The following is a 20,012-nucleotide window of genomic DNA, read 5'->3' as shown; positions in this document are numbered from 1 at the left end:
ATAGTTTTAATATTCCATCTTTTCAGGCTCTTCTCCGTCCCGGTCGCTTTGACAGACATATTTTGATCGATTTACCAGTTCTAGCCGAACGGAAAGATATATTTGAACAGCATTTGAAGGGAATAGCCTTGGAAAACGCTCCTGATACTTACTCCAAAAGAATGGCGCATCTGACTCCTGGTTTTAGTGGTAATAAGCTACTTGACAAAGCACTTTTTCAATATGCAGGGTACTTTTCCATATTTTTAAATGATGTTTTTCAGTTTATCTGGAGGTAGTTTGACATCTTGTGAGACCGGAATTAAGGTTGTGCATTCAATAATATTTTTTTCAAAAAATTATTTTTTCTTTTTCTAATCTATTAGACAGGTTCTTAGAACATAATCTATGCAATTGAAATATTTTTATCAGCTTCTGTTAGCTAACAATAGGGCTTCAAAAGTCATTTTTTTGAGGCAGATGGTATACATACCCTACTAAAACTACTGGTCAGGAAAATTTGAGAAAATATGCAAGTCTCCTTTTCAATATAGCAAAAATTATGTCAACTTTGTTTTTGAAAATCTGATTTTTTTTTTTTAATTTTTATGCATTTTAAACTCCTTTTTCACATTCAATGTTCGTTCTATAGACTTCAAATTCATAGCAACTCGTAGCGCTATACTTGATGAATGAAGTTGATGCTTAAACTTCTTTTATAGACACAATAATAGCCGCTGGTATGTGTACCTCTAAAGCACGGTTTTACGCCTGTTATGCTCGGGCAGCAAGTGAATAGTACAGCTGGAGCGATCTAGCGGAATTAGTTTGTCCCTAGAGCTAAGCGCTTGACGTTGAACGAGTAGGTAATAAACTCAAATCTTAATGTAAAAGTAGACGTGAATCTTCTCATTTTTCAAGTCAACATCAACTCATTATTTTTGTTTTTAGCTACAAGTTTTTTGATTAAAAAAAAATCTTGGAGTTTTTTCTCCATAATCCAGTTTTGAATTTTCATTACAGTATAAAATCCTCACATAAGTCTGTAATCATTAATGTTAATTATCACAATTAGAAAAAGTGAAAATGATTTTCTTTCTCATGTTTATGTTGAAAATTGAAAATCATGTTGAATTTTGTACTATTTTAAGTATCCTGTCATTGAAGGAACTTGATTTGAGAGAGGAACTCAAGCTTAGGGTATGATAACATTAGATGCGTGTATGTGTAAGTGCACGTCAATCATGCATGAGCCGAGAGACAAAATTTGGAAAGAGCCATTGAAACATGTTGCTACTTGACTCTGCTCACATGGTGCATATTCAGACTTGAGCGCCACCAACACGCGCATTTACTTTATATTAGCTGTTTCTGTACAAATACAGACATTTCAAACATAGGATCAGCTGATGAAAAGTGGAATGCGCGTGTTTGTGGCGCATAAGTCTGTACGCAATTAAACGTGAATCTCACAATAGTCTTCCTGATTTCCATAGATAGTACAAACGGAAGTTATGTAGCATAATCATTATCATTTCTCCACAGATTCAACTTCAAACATATCTATTCTCATGTAGGCTCTCTGTTGACATGATGTTGACAATTCCTATACTCTGATTAGAGTCTCTGGGAAGCTTTAAAAACAAACAAACAAACATGTTCCATGTGACAGCCTATTATCATAGAGAAACAATAGCGTAATGGTATAGGGAGTTTATGTCGTAACTTTTACTGTTATCTCAAGCCGATAGTCCACGTAGTTCTTTCCCTTGAAGCTGTGTGACACTGGTAGTCTCTCATATTGTGCCGTTCATACACTCTCACCCGGCCAAAACAGTAAAAATCGACAATAATCGACAGTAATCGGCTTGAGATAACAGTAAAAGTTGCGACATAAACTCATTATACCATGGGATATCTACTTACTCTATTGTTTCTCTGTGCTATCATTCTCTCCCAATCATAGATTTTTTTGCTGACGATGATGCCCATATGAGCTCTAAGCTTGTGCGTAGGTAATGAGATCGGTTGATTTGATTATGTCACATTTCAGACAATTCACAATTTCCCCATTCACTGACTTACAGTCTTTCTTGAGGATTTCCGCTCCATCTGTAAAACTAACATTAATGTAACAATATATCAATAAACTTACCTATTCAAAATAATGCATAGTATAAATGTAATTTTACATATCTATGTGATTCAATGTGGAAAATAAACTGATTTTATGTGATTTTGTGAATAAATGAAATGAAAATGTTTATATGGTCTTGTAATATGTGTATGTATTAACAAGATGCATGTTTTATAATAGGAGCAGACATAGCGAACGTATGCAACGAGGCAGCACTGCATGCTGCCAGACACAAGCAGTCGTCTGTCACGGGAGCTGATCTGGAGTATGCCGTGGAGCGAGTGGTGGGGGGAACTGTCAAGAAGAGTCATGCTATGTCACCGGCCGAGAAAAAGGTAAATTTGGCGTTATGTTTTCCCACCCCTCGACTGCAGACCTACTCATTCCTTCAACTAAAATGCACCCGATTGCAAAACTAGGTACCCATTTCAGTAGAAAAATATTTTTTCTCAGTCAAGAAGAGCCTTGACATGTCACCGGCAGAGAAAAAGGTATTACAGAATATACAGAAGGGAAACTGTCAATCAAACGCCTATCCTACCAATGCTTTTTACATGGCACAAATACTAGACACGTCACATGACCTTAGGAAGTTCCAATCCTGGTCTTCTGATTGGCTCGCGGCAGTGAACGACATCAATTAATCCGGATCAGTAAAGTGATCCGAACCTCCCATCAATACTATTACAATTGCATTGGACGTACATTATTTGCATTGGACGTACATTTTAACAAAATCTCCTTAATTCAAAAACACTTAATTAAAGCAGCACTTGGTCGACCCAGACGTTACCCTACAAATCTCCTTTTTACAGAATTCCCAGTTTTAACAGTTAGGCAACTATTTGTGAAAAACATAATATTATACATAATTAAAAACAGAAATCTATTTACACCTCAAGCTCGAACCTACAATTTTCGAATGCAAGATAATTATCAAATTAACAGAACTGACATGACTGTATGCCGAAGACAATTTCCTTACATCTGCAATAGACTCATCAACCTGCTACCAGAAAACTTAATAGCAAATAGAACAACAAAAGCAAATCCTAAAAAAATAGCAGAGTGGATAAAATCAATAAACACTTCTCAATTCTTACAAACATAATATAATATTAAATATCACCATCATCTCATTGCACTAACTACAGTTCATCAATAATTGTATCAATTCTCAATTATATTTCAGATATATTCCTTCCAACACAATATATATCAACATTGACTTATAACAGCAACCAATCATAAAATTTAATATAGCAGTAACTTACTCCATTTGTATTACACTTCAACTTTTCTCATATTATCAGTATTCTGTACATTTTTATTGTCATACATATTTGTATTAATTTTTCTTCTCTTTCACTTGTGTATTGTACTTTTTATGAATTTTTTTTGGTACTCACTGCCAGCACTCAAACCCTTGGTTTTGCAGGCAGCGCCTATTATGTTATTTTGTGTAACAAAGTTTTTATTTATTTATTTTTTGTGTTTGTGTAACAATGCGGAACTTCCTAACAAGATGGCGGATTTTTGCGCCAGGGTACTAGCCGAGTTTCCATACTGTATGTATACTGTGCTTCTATATACCTTCTGGTATATAGGACGTCCTGGTGTTAGACTACAAACGAGCTTATTTCAAGGAGACATATTATGTCCAATCTATCTTGTTTGTTATCCTTTATTGACTGTTGTCCAACAACCATATGCTATTTTATTTTCAAGGGCAACTCTTCACGAGTATTTTAAGCCCAGGTGATTGATAATGAGGGGATGAATGAATGCGTTTGCCGCACAAACGCGCTTCCATTTGTAATGATTTGTGATTCATATTGCATTTTACATGCAAATATGAAATAAACAGCTACATAAATATTACATTATTCAGGATTCCTTAAACTATAAAGTAAAATAATCTCTTTTCACAACTATCAACAACGGGCGAAGTTTTTTTTTTGTGATTCCATTGACTGCACAAGAACCCATAAAGCTTTCAAAACAGAAACCACTCTCATAACACAAGAAATAGAAGCCTACTTATCACGAACGTGGCTAGGAAGGCAACATACCAACGACACTTTTTACTTCCTGTACACATCAAGATAATAGAAAACTCAAAAAAATTTAATGCGTCGTTAAAAACTGGATCACAACAACTGGAAGACATAATGTAGAAAACATAATTTCGAACATTATGTGAGCTCACTTACCCAATGTATTTGCACCCCCACTCTAAATTTAATTGCATTACCTGCTCTAGAACATGGGTTTCCCATAGTTGAGTAGGTTAATTTCCGAAAAAAATGCTATTTTTTTATATTTGTAGTAGATTTCATATATTGTATTTTTGAATATTATGTACATTTCATTGATTAGATTGTTTATTTGTATATTAATTGAAATAAAATTTATTTGTATTTTGTATTTGTATTTTTATTGAGAATCTTTGAAATTAAATTCATTTATTTTTATCCAATTCTATTTTGATTCAAAGATTGTCGACCAGATTTGTAAATGTCCTAGTACATTTTGCTTAATTTATTTATTTTTAATGATTGTTTTCATGACAAATAAACGAATTTGAATGTTGAAAATATGAATGTGGCTTGTAGGTGGTGGCTTATCACGAGTCGGGCCACGCCCTGGTTGGCTGGTTGCTGGAGTATGCCGATGCTCTGCTCAAAGTCACCATAGTACCACGCACCAACCTGGCGCTTGGATTCGCTCAGTACACGCCTCGCGACCAGAAGCTCTACACCAAAGAAGAGGTCAGTCAATTGTGTTCACATCCTCCTCAGAACTGGTTTCTTCCACTTAGCTCATGTATACTTGGGTTGATTTGTACATTTGTTTTCTGAGCTGATAGTGGTTATGATGGAGTGGATTCCCACCTTTTAGTCCAGTCAATATAGACATAAAAAAGGGGGTGTGCTTGCAATTTATATTGTAGTTCTGATTTTTTAATATATTATTTGGGTACATAAGAGAAGTCCTGAACCAATTTCTTCATGCAAAATTTCCAATTTCTTCATGCAAAACCTCGTATTTTCGGCTCATTTTCCAGTTTTCAGCTATTTCTGCCAAATCTCGTAATCGGACAGAAAACTTGTAGTGTAGTACGATTAAATCTGAGCATTGTGTCAAAAGTTATAAGTGTTTAAAATTTTGATCCTTGAGATGTCCTTAAGCGCGCCTCTCCACTAGGAAATACTGAAATGAAGTGCATCTAACGGATGATTCTCATAGAATATAATCTTATGAACTTATGTCATTGTGAAAAATATCAATGTGAGGACAATGTAGTTGGTGATGATGGTTGAAGCTGAAAATTAGGTGTTATTCACAATGCAAGGTGCATTGATGTCAGGTGTACCTGGAAATCTATTTGAGATAGAGCGCTCTACATAACCTCAGATTGTAGAGCACAAATTATTCTTTATTCGTGCAAACTATTCACAAACTATTCTTTATTTCGTGCATTAATTATGGTGTATTTTTGTAAAACAGTGTAGCTGTGCTAGATTACATTTCATCATCCTATAATGAGAATTAATACAATTAGTATTATCAGCAAGTTTCATATTTATTCGGTTAAAAAGTTCTCTTAAGTATTGTTTTATTATTCTTATTTGCTATCTTTTTTTTAGTTTTGTGCGTTGTACTGTTGTTGTAAATTGGTTGCGAAATAAAGAATCTTATCTTACAAAAATACGCCCAGAGGGATTTCGAATTATACATCTAAATGGTTACAATCGGAAAATATTGTTGATCAAAAACTAAAATTCATCAAAATTAATTTTTATTCCAAATATCACTCATTTTTGAAAAATCATAACTCAGTACTCATTGGAGATAGAGAGTTCCGAATGATCTCATTTTATTCAAAATTTTATAATCTAAAAAAATGCGTGAGCAAATTTTTCTGTCCGATTACGAGATTTGGCAGAAATAGCTGAAAACTGGAAAATGAGCCGCAAATACGAGGTTTTAGGGCCACTCTGTATCTAGCACAAGGAAATTTTGCATGAAGAAATTGTTTCTGGACTTCTCTTATGTACCCAAATAATATATTAAAAAATGAGAACTACAATATAAATTGCATACACCGATGTATATAGTGACTGGACTATTTTCTGTTAAGACGTCTTTGTAGTGTACAATGTCTGCTATCATATAACAAAAACTATACAGGTATCAGTGGCCACAGTTCAGCTGTGGAGTTCTTGAAAAGTTGTATTCTGAGAGAGAGGTCAGGTCTCAATAGAGTGAAATCATGTAAACTGGGTCTGAGGAAGTACTTACAAGGACTCTATACATCTGGAAACTTATATAGAAATATAGATTCAGAACAGAAAATTGGGCAAAGAAATCTAAAAACAGCCATTTTTTTCCAAACCAGGAACTCTACATCAGAGCTTCAGTCATCTATAGTTTAGTACAGTTCTTTTTTCATTTAAAACATTACAAAATTAAGCGATGCTTTGTAGTATTTTGCACGTACATACACTTTACACGTTGCAGACTGCACTTTATATCTGGAAATTTATATAGAGATATTAATTTAGTACAGAAAATTGGACAAAGAAATCTAAAAATAGCCATTTGTTCCCAAACTAGGAGCCAGTCTACAACAGAGCTTCAGTCAATTATGGTATAGTTCAGTTCTTTTTACGTACAAAATCAAGCGATTCTTGGTAGTATTTTACGCGTCAGCATAATATTATATCTGAAGATGATAATAAAATTCTGAGTACAACACTCAGTGCCGGTTGCGTAAAAGCAGGTTAAATTTTAATCGTGATTAATTTCACGAGTACCAATCAGAGAAGCTGTCTCTTCAAAAACGCCTTCTCCGATTGGTTCTCGTGAAATCAATCACAATTAAAATTTAACCCGCTTTTGTGCAACTGGGCCTCAGTAATCAGAACACAATACATTACAGCAAGATAACAACGTTCAAATCCGTAAGTATAGAAGATTCACAGTTTAAGAACAATTCAGCAATTTTCACAAGAGGTAGTGATTATTAGAATTAATAATTCCCTAGCTTCTATTATAACTTTCATCACATTTCAATTACCGTATTTCTCAAAGTGTTGATTTTGAAGTTGATCGACAAGATAAATAGGTAATATTACATGACTCAATCAATATAATTGCAATTATTTGATTTGGAAATGCGTTGATTTTTCAGTTGATCGACAAGATGTGTATGGCCCTGGGCGGGAGAGCGGCTGAAGCATTAATATTCAATCGAATCACAACTGGAGCCCAAAACGATTTGCAGAAGGTCACCAAAATGGCCAAAGCTATGGTAATTACATTATCCCTCACTAATTATATGTTTTTTCAGTTGCCCTCTGTAATGGGCTTGATTTTGTGTCTCAATTACATACCTCATTAATTAGCAATTTGATCGATAATGATTCTCAATACAAAATTTATAATATTAGTGAAAAATTACGATTAACCTCATTCTGAATTTCTATGTCATTTAATTGCCGCTAACAATTTTATTTATTCTCTATTCATTCATTCATAAAGTACATCATCGAAATGATAGGGAGAGAAAAAAAGTTATCCTTGTGCTATTCCTCTTCCAAATTTCGGTCGTGTGTTAATGGGAAGGATATTTTATATTCTTCTTAGAGAATCGACAATTATTTGTTGAAACACCGCCATTTATGAAGTTACATCACATTATTATATTATCGTTATTCTAATTGCATTCTATATTTGTTCTCATTGATTAATTATTTATACTTTGTGAAATTCGTTGAATAACTAGCATCGTCATTGAATGTAAATTAGTGTATAAGTCAGTAAATATTGTAACATACATAAATAGAGAAATCTAATCTAATATAAAAAAATTAGATAAGGTTACACATAATCCAAAATAGGTAAAGTCTTGTAGTTGTTCACTTCACCAAGTTTTCAGTCATTAATTATTTTCATAAATTAGATTTTCAAATTAAGATGAGTCCAAATATACATTATACTAAATAATTAAATGGTATATATTTAAATAAGAAAATGGTTTATATTTTCTATTTCAATCTTTCCTCACTGGTCATTCTAAGGCCGGCCACTAAAGACAGGACAAGTGTGGTGAACATGTGTGAACGAACATGTCTTGAAACGAAAAACAGGCTGCTTGTAAGAAGCTTCCAACATTAGATAAATAATCAATAACAATAAATCAAACACTAGAAAATTACAAATCATAATAATACAAAAATAATTTTACCTCAAAAAGAACAGTAAAGAAAAATAAACAACAAAAATTCGAGGATATCAAAACTTGACTTAAAAAAATTAGTTCGAAGCCTTTCACTGATGACACAACTTGTTTAACACACTTGTCCTGCCACTAGTGGTCACTCTTAAGCTGCGTACACACATACGCTCTTCCAACCCGCACCGAGCACGCTCCTCCCTCGTACCGCCCTCGTACCGCCCTCGTTCCTCCATCGAACCACAGTCGCGCCGCCCACGCACCCATCATGAACGTTACGGAAGATGTTAGTAGATCTTCTCGCGTTCCCCGGTCGAACCACTGTTGCTCCCCGGTCGATCATCAATCGCTCTGCTCGAGTGACGTTCGGTTGCGGAGCAGAGCGAAAGTCTGTACGCACCTTTACAGTCTGATCGTTAGTTTTTGAAGATTTAAGCTCTTGGCATGCTATAATGATTTATTGACATCTTGTGAGGCTGTACTCCCCAGCCTATAGTGAGGTCCACGTTATAATGGCAGTGTTTGATTAGCGATGGTATTGCCATCTTTGTCTATCATTCAACAAAGCGGATAGTGCTATCTCTTTCTTGCTTTGCTCTGTTGCCAGATCGTCTTCTAACAATGTAGAATTAATAATTAACAAAATATTTCATCTTAATTATGAAAATTCATTATTGAAAAATATAATTTTTTGCTTAATGAAATATAATTGATTATTTTAAACGAGAATAAACAGTTAATATTACATCAATAAACCGGTATCAGCTACTGTCATTGAAGGCATTGACAAGACAGATGATCGGCAACGTTGTTCTCCTATTTTTCTGCACTGCACCTCACTGTAGTATTCTGACACTTTTTAGGGAGCAATTATTTGTGATTATTTATCAAATTGTCAAGTTTTATTGATGTTTTTCGACAGTAATTAGTTGTGGATATTCTAGAAATTGATGTTTTTTTTTTAATAGGTGCGTGAATTTGGCATGACCTCGGAAGTGGGTCTGGTATCGTTTGGTGAAGACAGAAACAGTAAGAGACCTTACAGCAAGAGATTGGCAGCCACAATGGAAATAGAGGAACAGAAAATAGTGTCTGCAGCCTACCAGAGAACATGTGACATACTCACTGCTAACAAGGATAAATTAGAAGCGGTAACCAATTTTTTTCACTTTCAACTCATTCAACGATTCATCTCAAAACTTTGTTTAGATGTTTCAACATTTCTCTTATATGGTATAGCCAGTTAGACACATATCGATTTTTGGACGTACGTTTTTTTTCGTCTTTATAAACGACTCTATATCAACTGTTCATTCTAGTTTAAAATAATCAATTATATTTTATTTAGCAAGGTTTTATATTTTGCAATAATTTCATAATGAATTTTCATAATCAAGATGAAATATTTTGTTAATTAACTATTAATTCTATATTGTTCAAAGCCGATCTGGCAACAGAGCAAAGCGAGAGAGAGATAGCGTTGTTCATTCTCGTTTAAAATAATTAATTATATTTTATTTAGCAAGGTTTTATATTTTGCAATAATTTCATAATGAATTTTCATAATCTAGATGAAATATTTTGTTAATTAACTATTAATTCTAGATTGTTCAAAGCCGATCTGGCAACAGAGCAAAGCGAGAGAGAGATAGCGTTGTTCATTCTCGTTTAAAATAATCAGTTATATTTTATTTAGCAAGGTTTTATATTTTGCAATAATTTCATAATGAATTTTCATAATCAAGATGAAATATTTTGTTAATTAACTATTAATTCTAGATTGTTCAAAGCCGATCTGGCAACAGAGCAAAGCGAGAGAGAGATAGCGCTGTTCATTCTCGTTTAAAATAATCAATTATATTTTATTTAGCAAGGTTTTATATTTTGCAATAATTTCATAATGAATTCTCATAATCGAGATGATTATTTTGTTGATCAATTATTAATTCTAGATTGTTCAAAGCCGATCTGGCAACAGAGCAAAGCGAGAGAGAGATAGCGCTATCCGCTTTGTTAAATGATAGACAAGGATAGCAATACTAATCAAACACTGCTATTATAACGTGGACTTTAGTATGGTAGAATTCATATGGATGAAACATCGATATGTGTGTAACTGGCTTATCTTCTAGGAATCTGGTGTTACTCACTATATGAGCTATTTCATAAGAATTATAATACCTATAATTTTCATAAGAATGAATTAAATATAAATAATATCCAATAATAATAATAATTTTTTTTTCAATTTCAATTTTAATTTATTTCATTTAAAGTTACATAGTATCATATACATACAGTGTTTTTTTTGCTCCTCTAGCTTAGAGCTAATTGAGGAGTATTCAAATTTCATACTACATCATAATAGTTACCGTATACATTCTATAAATACTACAAATGAAAATTTTTGTAAAGTGTTCAATAAACTAAATTGAAAGTCTATTATAGTTTCTATCTGGGATTTGATATTAAAGTTCTAATTTCTACCACTTGAATCACAACATTAGTCACTCTATATTCTACTAAATCGGTGATCAACCTTGCAGACATTATTGTCTCTTGCATTTAGGTGGCTTTGAACAGCTGACTAGCTGAACCAACATGCACATCATATTACAATACACACAGTCATAGAATACAAAAACATAACCTATCCTCCAAAAAAACATTTATTATACTACAAACTGTAATATACACTCTCTTAATCATTTTCAACTGCTTCTAAAGCACTTTTTTGTTTACAATATTAAAATTATTCTTATTTATTTATTCATCCATAGTTTTTTCTTTTCCATTTCCCATTGTACAGTGCAGTTTATTATTGTCTACTATGTGCAAACTAACCTATCTACTAACTAACCTATTAGAATATTAACAATAATCTTCAACTTATCTTTTCATTCAAACAATTCCTATAAAATAATTCTTAAGTTTAGTTTTTATTTCATCTCTTTGTAAATTTTTCAATTCTGGTGGCAAATCGTTCAACAGGTAAGGGATTCTGTATTTTAATAGGTTCTTACCATAATTATTGTTATAACGCTGTGCTCTAAATAGCCTATTTCTCAAACCATAACTTATTTCGTTTATTTCCCTGAATTCATCTTCAAAATAATGTCTGGACAAATCAGTGTATTTTGCGAGAGATTCTGGTGTCATAATACCCAATATTCCAAGCTCGACTCCATTAAATAATGTATTTGCTACTCTTCTAACTACATCATACAACGGCTGTCTCAAATACACTGGTGCTAAACTATGAATTGTATTACCATAGAATATTATACTTTGAATCATAGAGAAATAGATAATTCTTTTAATATTTATTGGAAAACAGTGGCTAATTCTAGAGCATTTGTATAAAGCAGCTTTCATAATTCGCAGCATCCTATTATTGTGTGAATTGAATTTCATGTCTGCATCAAAAACAACTCCTAGATGCTTAATATTCTCACTGAATTCCAAATGCTGACACCTGCATGTGTTTCTCAAATTATTATATCTTAGACATTCTGCTTTATGGCAAATTAATTTATAATTGTACAAACCTACGTTAATTCTAGGATTTCTAAATATAATTACCTTTGTTTTCTGTGAATTAATCTTGATACCGTTATTGAAAAAATATTTATTAGCCAAATTGAGATCCTCTTGCATGTATCTTATGCCCATTATTAGATCAGTGTGTGTCATATATAGCAGGTTGTCATCTGCATACTGCAGCACCTTACTTTTGAAACTGAGACTAGCTAGATCGTTTACATACAGATTAAATAGAACAGGAGACAAAATGCTGCCCTGAATAAGTCCACAGGATTGATTATAATTGGTACTAATATATTCACCTATACTAACATGTATTTTTCTATTTTCAAAATAGTTTTCAAACAAGTTGAATAGCTTTCCACGAATACCTATTCTATTGATTTTTTGTAGCATAATTTTATAATTAACCAAATCATATGCTTTTGTCAAATCTGTTGCAACAGTTATGACAAATTTATTGTCATTTAAAGCTTCAAATATATTTTCTGTTAGTTTTTCTAATAAATCTATTGTTGATTTTTGGAATAAACCCATATTGAGCATCATTTATTATGTTCTGATTGATCAGGTATTGATTCAATTGCATACAGATGAAATGTTCTAGAATTTTCATAATTACTGAGATTGATCCTATTGGCCTATAAGAACCTACATTTTTCTTTGTTCCATTCTTGAAAATTGGTCTGAGATGTGTTATTTTTAGACGCTGAGGTATTTTTCCTGTTTCAATTATCCTATTAATCAAATGCATCAGGATCAGCTTTAGATAGAAAATGTTATTTATTATATCTTTTGGCCTAATTTTGTCAGGTCCTGCAGATGATCTATTGTTTAGTTTGTTAATGATACTATAAAGTTGATGTTCTTTCATTTTTTTAAAATTCATACTCATCCTATCCCCTATTGTATAGTTACCTTCTTTTAAACGTGGTATTATATCAAAGTGTTGCCCGTTCATTTCTGTTGTAATTTCTTCTATTTTTTCTTTAAAGCTGTTTTTAAATTTCTCTGTTAGGTTCATAATTTGATGATCTTCATTGATATTGAAATTTAACTTAATTGATTCCTTTAGAGACGGCCTATTCTTCTTATTTATAAAATGATTGATGATTTCCCAAATTTTCTTAGTATTGTTGGAGTTATCATTGAAAGCCCTATAATAGTATTTCCTTTTCTCATTACGAATCATGTCTGTTAACTTATTTCGTATGTTTCTAAACTGATTTCTCAAATCCACATTATGTTTATCTCTTTTAACCATTTGCCATAAATAGTTCTTTCTCTCTATCATCAGCTTAATTCTATCATTGAACCAGGAATTATGTAGTTGCTTAGTTTTTTGTTTAACCTTTATGACACTTTTAGCATATATATTTTCGAACCTCATGACTATATCATTATAAATATTTGATGGTTCTCTTAAGTCTAGAATCGGCCACCAATTTTCAGTTTGAATCAATTCATTTACTCTCCCCGTTAAAATAACACTTTTATATTCATTTTCCATAGTCTGGTGTGTACCATCTGTACATGTTTCTAACAATTTGATCCCTGTCCAGTAATGGTCTGCAATTTTGCTTTCAATCAAAAATGAAATATAAGAGTTGTTAGGATCTAACTTTACATTGACATGATCTAGGCATGATGATACAACTGTGTTACCATATGTTTCCTCTCTAGTTGGCTTTTGTATAGTATTGTATAAACCATAAGAGTAGAGTACACTTATATAATTATTCGAACCATACATATCTGACAGGTAACATATATTTATATCTCCTACCATGATAATATTTTTTTCTTGACTCATTCTTTCTGATGTTAAAAGCCTCTCTAATTCTTCATTAAATAAATTCACATTTTGATTAGGTGGTCTATAAATAGCTATGATTATTATTGTCGTATTTCTATCACAAAACTTAAAAGATATTAATTCAGCAGACACAAAATCTATTTCATTTTTCTCAACTTTAATACCTGTTTTGTAAAAAATTCCCAATCCACCTCCCCCTCTCCCATCGGACCTACATTTAAATAGACTTGTAAAACCCTGAATTCCATACAAATTTGTTTCTTCACTATTAATATTAATTTCGCTAAGCACAAGAATATCTATTTCATTGATTATACTGTTAGTTTCTGCTCTCAATGTATCCCAATTTTTTCTGAGTGATCTAATATTGGTGCATAAAATATTTAGTTCATTCACTGTCTTGTTCTTCTTCAAAAATTCTTTGGACTGATCCAAGTCTTGAAATACTCTGAAATCCCTGTCGTTATTTAAATCTTCTTCATTTAATTGAAAAATTTTGATTTCTAGAAAGTTTTATGGTTATATTTTTATTTATACCTATAATATTACTGTTTGGTAGATTTATTAGGGAGAAAAGATAGTAACTTACCTATTGAGCTACTAATTAAATTGTAAATGTAATATCCTGGCCTTGATAACTTTTAATTATCTTTATATTATTTTTTCTAAATCTTCAAACCTTATTATTTTTATTGCTCTAGCTGTCTCATCTTTTTTAATCATTATTCTGTCCCCATTCATCCACAGAAATTTGTATTTCTTTGTGATTTTCATTTCCTTCACTTTTTTGAATAGATTGTTGAAATAGGGGGTAAGATGGTCATTGAAGTAAATTGATTTGACTGTCTTGGTCTCGTTGAACATGGACGTGGTAGGTCTAATCGCCCTGGCCTTTTTAACTATCATATCCCTCACTGATCGAGAGCTCAGCTGTAGGATAGTTGGGCTTTCTGCATTCTTCGACGGCAGGCGATGAGTAGTTATGTCTTCTCTTCTCAGTTCAATATCCATCTTCTTCATAAGCATGAGTATTTTCTCTTTCAGATCCTCATTCCTCGAAAACGGAATACTGGATATGATGATGTTTCTGCTTCTTCCATACTGTCGCTCACATTCCAAGTCCACTCTTAAGTCATCAATATCGCTTTTTAAGATTTCTGTCTTCTTTTTAAGGTTTTTTATTTCTTCTAAAACCCCCCCAATTTTCTCTTCAATTCCGGTGAACAGCTTCTTCATTTCCTCCATTTTTTTCACCATCACTGCTTCATGGTCACTGAGCATCTTCTCCACTAGGCGTTTCAGCATCAAATGTGTCCCATCGGTGAGTTCTTCTTCAGTACTGTTTTTCCTTGGTCTTGCTGCACCCCTACATTGAGGACACTCCCATTCTGCTTTTTTTTGGGCACTTTTCGCCTTCCATGTTGACTTAGATACCCCCGAACAGTGAAAGTGATATTCCAATTGACACTTACCACAAGCCACACAATCGTTATCAATCGGCAAAGCCTTATCGCAGACTGAACAATCCATATTTAATCTATTGATAATATTTCACTGAATAACAGTTAAATTCTAAGATTGTTGGTTAAAGTTTTTGTTTTCCTAACCTCACTTTTTCGAAATCTAGGCTTACCGACTTCAAAGTTCCTGTGACTCGTAGCAAATATTATTTACACAATAATTATCAAGTTCTCTGCCAAAAAATAACTTAAAACATTATTTTTTTCTTTCAACTTTTATACTGAAGCACTTATTTCTCACTTGCTTATTCTTACGCTATTATAATAGTCACTGCCTTTGTGATTTATTATAATAATAATAATAATAATAATAATAATAATAATAATAATACGTGAGACCCTTTTCCTATCTTCCTGTTAGACGCAGCATGTTTCTAATCATTAGAGCGTTTTGTCTAAAAAAATTCAAAAGGGCAGTAGTTGGTTTATGATTCACTTATCAATAATCAATATCCCTTTTATGACTTTTAGCCGAAACATGTTATGAGTAAACAATTTTACAAAATGGTACTTGGATATCTATTTTTATTTCTCTTTCTATTTATTTCTCTTTTATTTTTATATTCAAGAGTACCCCTAACGAGAAAAGTTATTCCTGTATAGATCTTGATACTATTGTAGGAAGTTATCATTTCTGCCCTAAAATATTCCTGAAAAACGTAAGACAACTTACGTGATTTATAAGACAACCTGAAGTAATTAAATCTTGAACAATATGATGGTACAATCTTGAACAATATGACCTTGATCAAAATTGAAAATAGTAGAAAAAAAATGCTTTTTGTAGAGTTTATTTCTTGTAATGTTTATACTCTGATGAAAGTAAGGTTATAATAATTATTAATATGAAAAAGTCAAAATCAAAATGAGTTTTAGCAAGAGTAACTAGATAAATCTTGGTTGTAACCTGTGTGTATTTGTGGCTGAGACGATGAAAATCAAGTTGGCAGCAAATGCCTTCTGTATGGATATCTGTGATCAGAATACTGTGACAAAGTGGGATGCTAAAAAAGTGTACCGACAATCTGTACTGAACTGTTTTCGAACTTCTTTTGTTGACTTTGTGTTCATTGCAAATGTCAAATTGTTTTAAAATAATTATTGTCTGTAAATTTTCTAACTGTATACCTCTCAAATAGCTAAATAGCTAGAGAGGTTATTATATATGTACTTGGTGAAATGTAATATTGTGAAAATTGAAACAAGTCATGTTGATAATACTCTATCCATAGTAAAGTAAGCACATCATATATTTATTGATGAATGAAATTTCAAGGCAGAAACACACACCAGCAGACAGACGTCTACAGACGAGTTACATTCATTTTGTCTGATATTTCAAATTGTCCAGTATTTCAAATTTTCGCTACTTGTGTTCATAATCTAGAATTATCAAAATAATAATAATATCTACATATTGTCATTTAAAAACAAAACCCCAATCTCCGTAAACTTATCTATTACCTTTAAAACACAAACAGCCTTCTAAATTAGAACCTTCTAATTTTATAGACAGGACAATTTGAAATCTGGACGGTCTAGACGAAGTCGCCAGATAGATGGACGAAAAATCCGTCCCCTGGAGTTCAAATGATGAGTTCAACCTACACAGACATCCGTCTGTCTACATACGATATTATGTCTTCGTATTATGTCATCAAACATCTGCGTCTAGACGTTTGAATATTCTCCGTCTGTCTGCCTGAAGCCTGGTTTTCATTAGTAGAGGTAGTGGTAGAGTTTCCTGCGCAAGTACTAACTATATGGTGAAGTTCCAACTAAGTACTAACTATCTTCCAATGAGAACATTCATGGTAGAGTACTAGTTTTTAGCAGAGTAGAGTGGGATAGTACTCTACCACTTGCTTCCCCCACCACCGCTTCTCACTCTACTCCACCACAACTATGCTAATGAAAACAGTCTCGAGCTTGTAGATTAGAGTCCTGCCGTAGGCTATCAAGTTTAAGAAGTATTGTTATTTATTTAAAAGTATTAATTTATTGAAAATTGTTAATAAGTGTTGTAGTGTTAATTTATTTAAAAGTATTGACATTTCAAGGTTAGTTCTGTTCACTAGACAACACACTTTACCTACTATTCTCAATTGTAGTGGTTACAGTTACTTGACCAAGTAAGTAGAGTAGAGTTAGCTCGGTAGAGTTTGGCTCAACTCACACTTACGCGACTCAGGTCGAGAAGAGACTCGACTCTAGTCGAGATCATGTGTTTTCAAATGGTGACAGTCGCGGAGACTAGAATCGACTAGTCTGAGTGTCACCATTTGGAAACACATGCTCTCGACCTGAGTCGTCGCGTAAGTGTGAGTTGAGCCTTAGTATGACAGTTACACGACCACTAACTCTACTAGTAGTTCTGTGAACAGTAGACCTCACGCAGTAATCTCTTCCACAAGTACCTGATTGAAACTATAGACCTTATAGAAATACAGCAATAGACTGGCTTCTCCACACATCTGTGTAATCACTTTGCAGCTGATTTATGATGAATAATCCTATAGTCTGATTTTTATTCTAATATTGGCGTATGAAGGAGGCTCCTTTTTCCTGTTATATTATCCTTGAAATGCAAATTTTCCAAAAACCTTGTATATACGTCGACGCGCAATTAAAAAAGGAACATACCTGTCAAATTTCATGAAAATCTATTACCGCGTTTCGCCGTAAATGCGCAACATATAAACATCTAAACATTAAGAGAAATACCAAACCGTCGACTTGAATCTTAGACCTCGGTCAACTAGTGAAAACCAGGCTCAAGTCTGTCTTTTGCTGTATACGTTTACCTCAAATGTTCGTAATATATTATGGTGTTGATTCTCTCTCAATCATTGACTTGATTTTCTGTGGGTAGCCATAAATAATGTAATAACTCATCTAAATTTTGTTTTCTATTGCAGTTAGCACAGGCACTTCTCAAGAAAGAGACACTGAACTACGCCGATGTAGAAGGCATAATAGGGCCTCCGCCTCATGACAACAAGCGATTCATCGAAAATATCGATTTTGATCTGCCTTCAAGTCCCACTTCCTCCTCAGAGTCAACTGCTAGTGGGCAGGAAACTCAACAAACCTCTAAAGATCAAACCGATGAACAGAAGCAATAGAACTCAAATGTAAAACTGAAGGCTAATTTATTGATTTGCAAACTCAAATGTAAAAATCATCGCTAGCTTGGGAACTGAAATGTAATAATACTCAACACTTGGGGTCAGACCACATTGAACGTTTTTTCAAGTTTTAAGGAGTTTCATTTAATCTCATGCATGTCTGCAAGTCTATTATCCATTCTCAAAGTTAATACGATTGATAATCTTGATTATTTTTATAATTGATAGAATAGATTGATTGATTCAAGAGGTTTGAGTTGTAGGCAGATGCACACGAGGCGTTTTTCAGACGAGTCGGGACGGCTCGGCAGGACAGGAACCTCTCCTAATGGCTGGTTCTCGATATGACAACCCAGTCAGCCAATCGGAGAGCTTCCTGCTCAAGGTCTATAAATACAGGTCATGACACTCATGTTCCTTATGGAGCGGCCATTTTATGGGGTCTTTATGGCTGTACATTTGAAAATCCAATCTGATTCAATTTGCTCGTAACAAAATTGTTCATTTTAAAAACAATATTCCAGTTCAGATAATATGTGAATTCAGGATATTGTGAATTTATTAAAATAATTTTTTAATAATGAAATTTCAATAATATATGCTTCAATAATTATTATGTTTCAAAAGGCATTGGGACAAGACAGAAATATGCGAGACCAATTTCAAAAAGAGTTTCAAGTTCCTGATCAATTAAATCTAAAAATCAACAATTCAGTTCCTAGTTGAAATTTAAATATTATTCTGTCGGAACAATTTATTTTACAATTCAAAGCCAAGCAATATTCCTTGAACAATATTACAAAATAACACATCATGCTGCTCAATCCATAACAATCATCAATTTCTGTGAACTAGGACCCCATAAAATTGTGATTTGCAATGCATCACGGGATTGTGTCATGACCTGTATTTATAGACCTTGTTCCTGCTCTGCCGACTCTTAGAACGCCTGATAAAACGCTTAATTTGGTCTGGCCCTCAAGCTGGATTCACAAACAAGAGTGACAGTGAACAGTGGAAATATGATTCACACTAGTTCTAATCGAACTATTCACTCGGCCTAGTGAGTGTGAATAATGCCATTAGAACTTATGGAAATTATATTTTCAATGTATACTGTCACTGTTGTGTGCGGATCCAGCTCAACTTGTTGATCTGTGAACTGAAATGTGTAACTCATCATTTTTGCATTTTGTTGTGAATCATGCATTCGTTACTTTGCTTTATCAGTTGTATTTGAAAGCTAGCTAACATGAAATTTTCATGGTGTACATAAGTACGATTGTAGAATAAAGAGATTTTGTAGTAAGGGTTGTGTTTATATTTCACCAAATTTGCGTTTTTATATCAATAAGTATTGTGTCTCTGAACTTCAAGAAAAACTGGATCTCTCAAATTCCCTCTGTCAAGTTATGATTCATTTACTGATTTAATGTATATTAACTATATCAACAGTGTATATAGGAATTTCTTTTATTAATTTATATTTATTTGATAATTATTACTAAACGAAAGTCCAAATTAAATGCTGTAATTCACCCCGAAGACTTCTGCTACTGCAAATATTGACAACAGGGTAAAAAGCTAGATGGAAATTCGATGAGCGCTACTATTCAAAAATTATTTGTCAGCCCGGGAATCGAACCCA

The 20,012-nt window shown here is 33.1% G+C and overlaps 1 protein-coding gene across 1 annotated transcript in view; it reads left to right on the top strand.

The window, feature by feature from the left end:
• The window catches only part of LOC111057903 (paraplegin), a 40,064-nt gene extending 20,391 nt beyond the window's left edge, over window positions 1-19,673 (top strand). Inside the window, exons 8-13 of the mRNA XM_039431304.1 lie at window positions 27-189; window positions 2,297-2,451; window positions 4,732-4,887; window positions 7,314-7,433; window positions 9,326-9,508; window positions 18,155-19,673. Of these exons, the coding sequence (XP_039287238.1) occupies window positions 27-189; window positions 2,297-2,451; window positions 4,732-4,887; window positions 7,314-7,433; window positions 9,326-9,508; window positions 18,155-18,361 (984 nt within the window). The 3' untranslated portion in view covers window positions 18,362-19,673. The remainder of the gene's footprint in view (window positions 1-26; window positions 190-2,296; window positions 2,452-4,731; window positions 4,888-7,313; window positions 7,434-9,325; window positions 9,509-18,154) is intronic.
• Window positions 19,674-20,012: the final 339 nt, after the last annotated feature.

The sequence above is a fragment of the Nilaparvata lugens genome, chromosome 6, assembly GCF_014356525.2.
Source record: "Nilaparvata lugens isolate BPH chromosome 6, ASM1435652v1, whole genome shotgun sequence".
In the NCBI taxonomy this organism is placed as follows: domain Eukaryota; kingdom Metazoa; phylum Arthropoda; class Insecta; order Hemiptera; family Delphacidae; genus Nilaparvata; species Nilaparvata lugens.
Note: the sequence above shows the minus strand (reverse complement) of the source record. Positions and strands in the feature narration are given on the sequence as shown.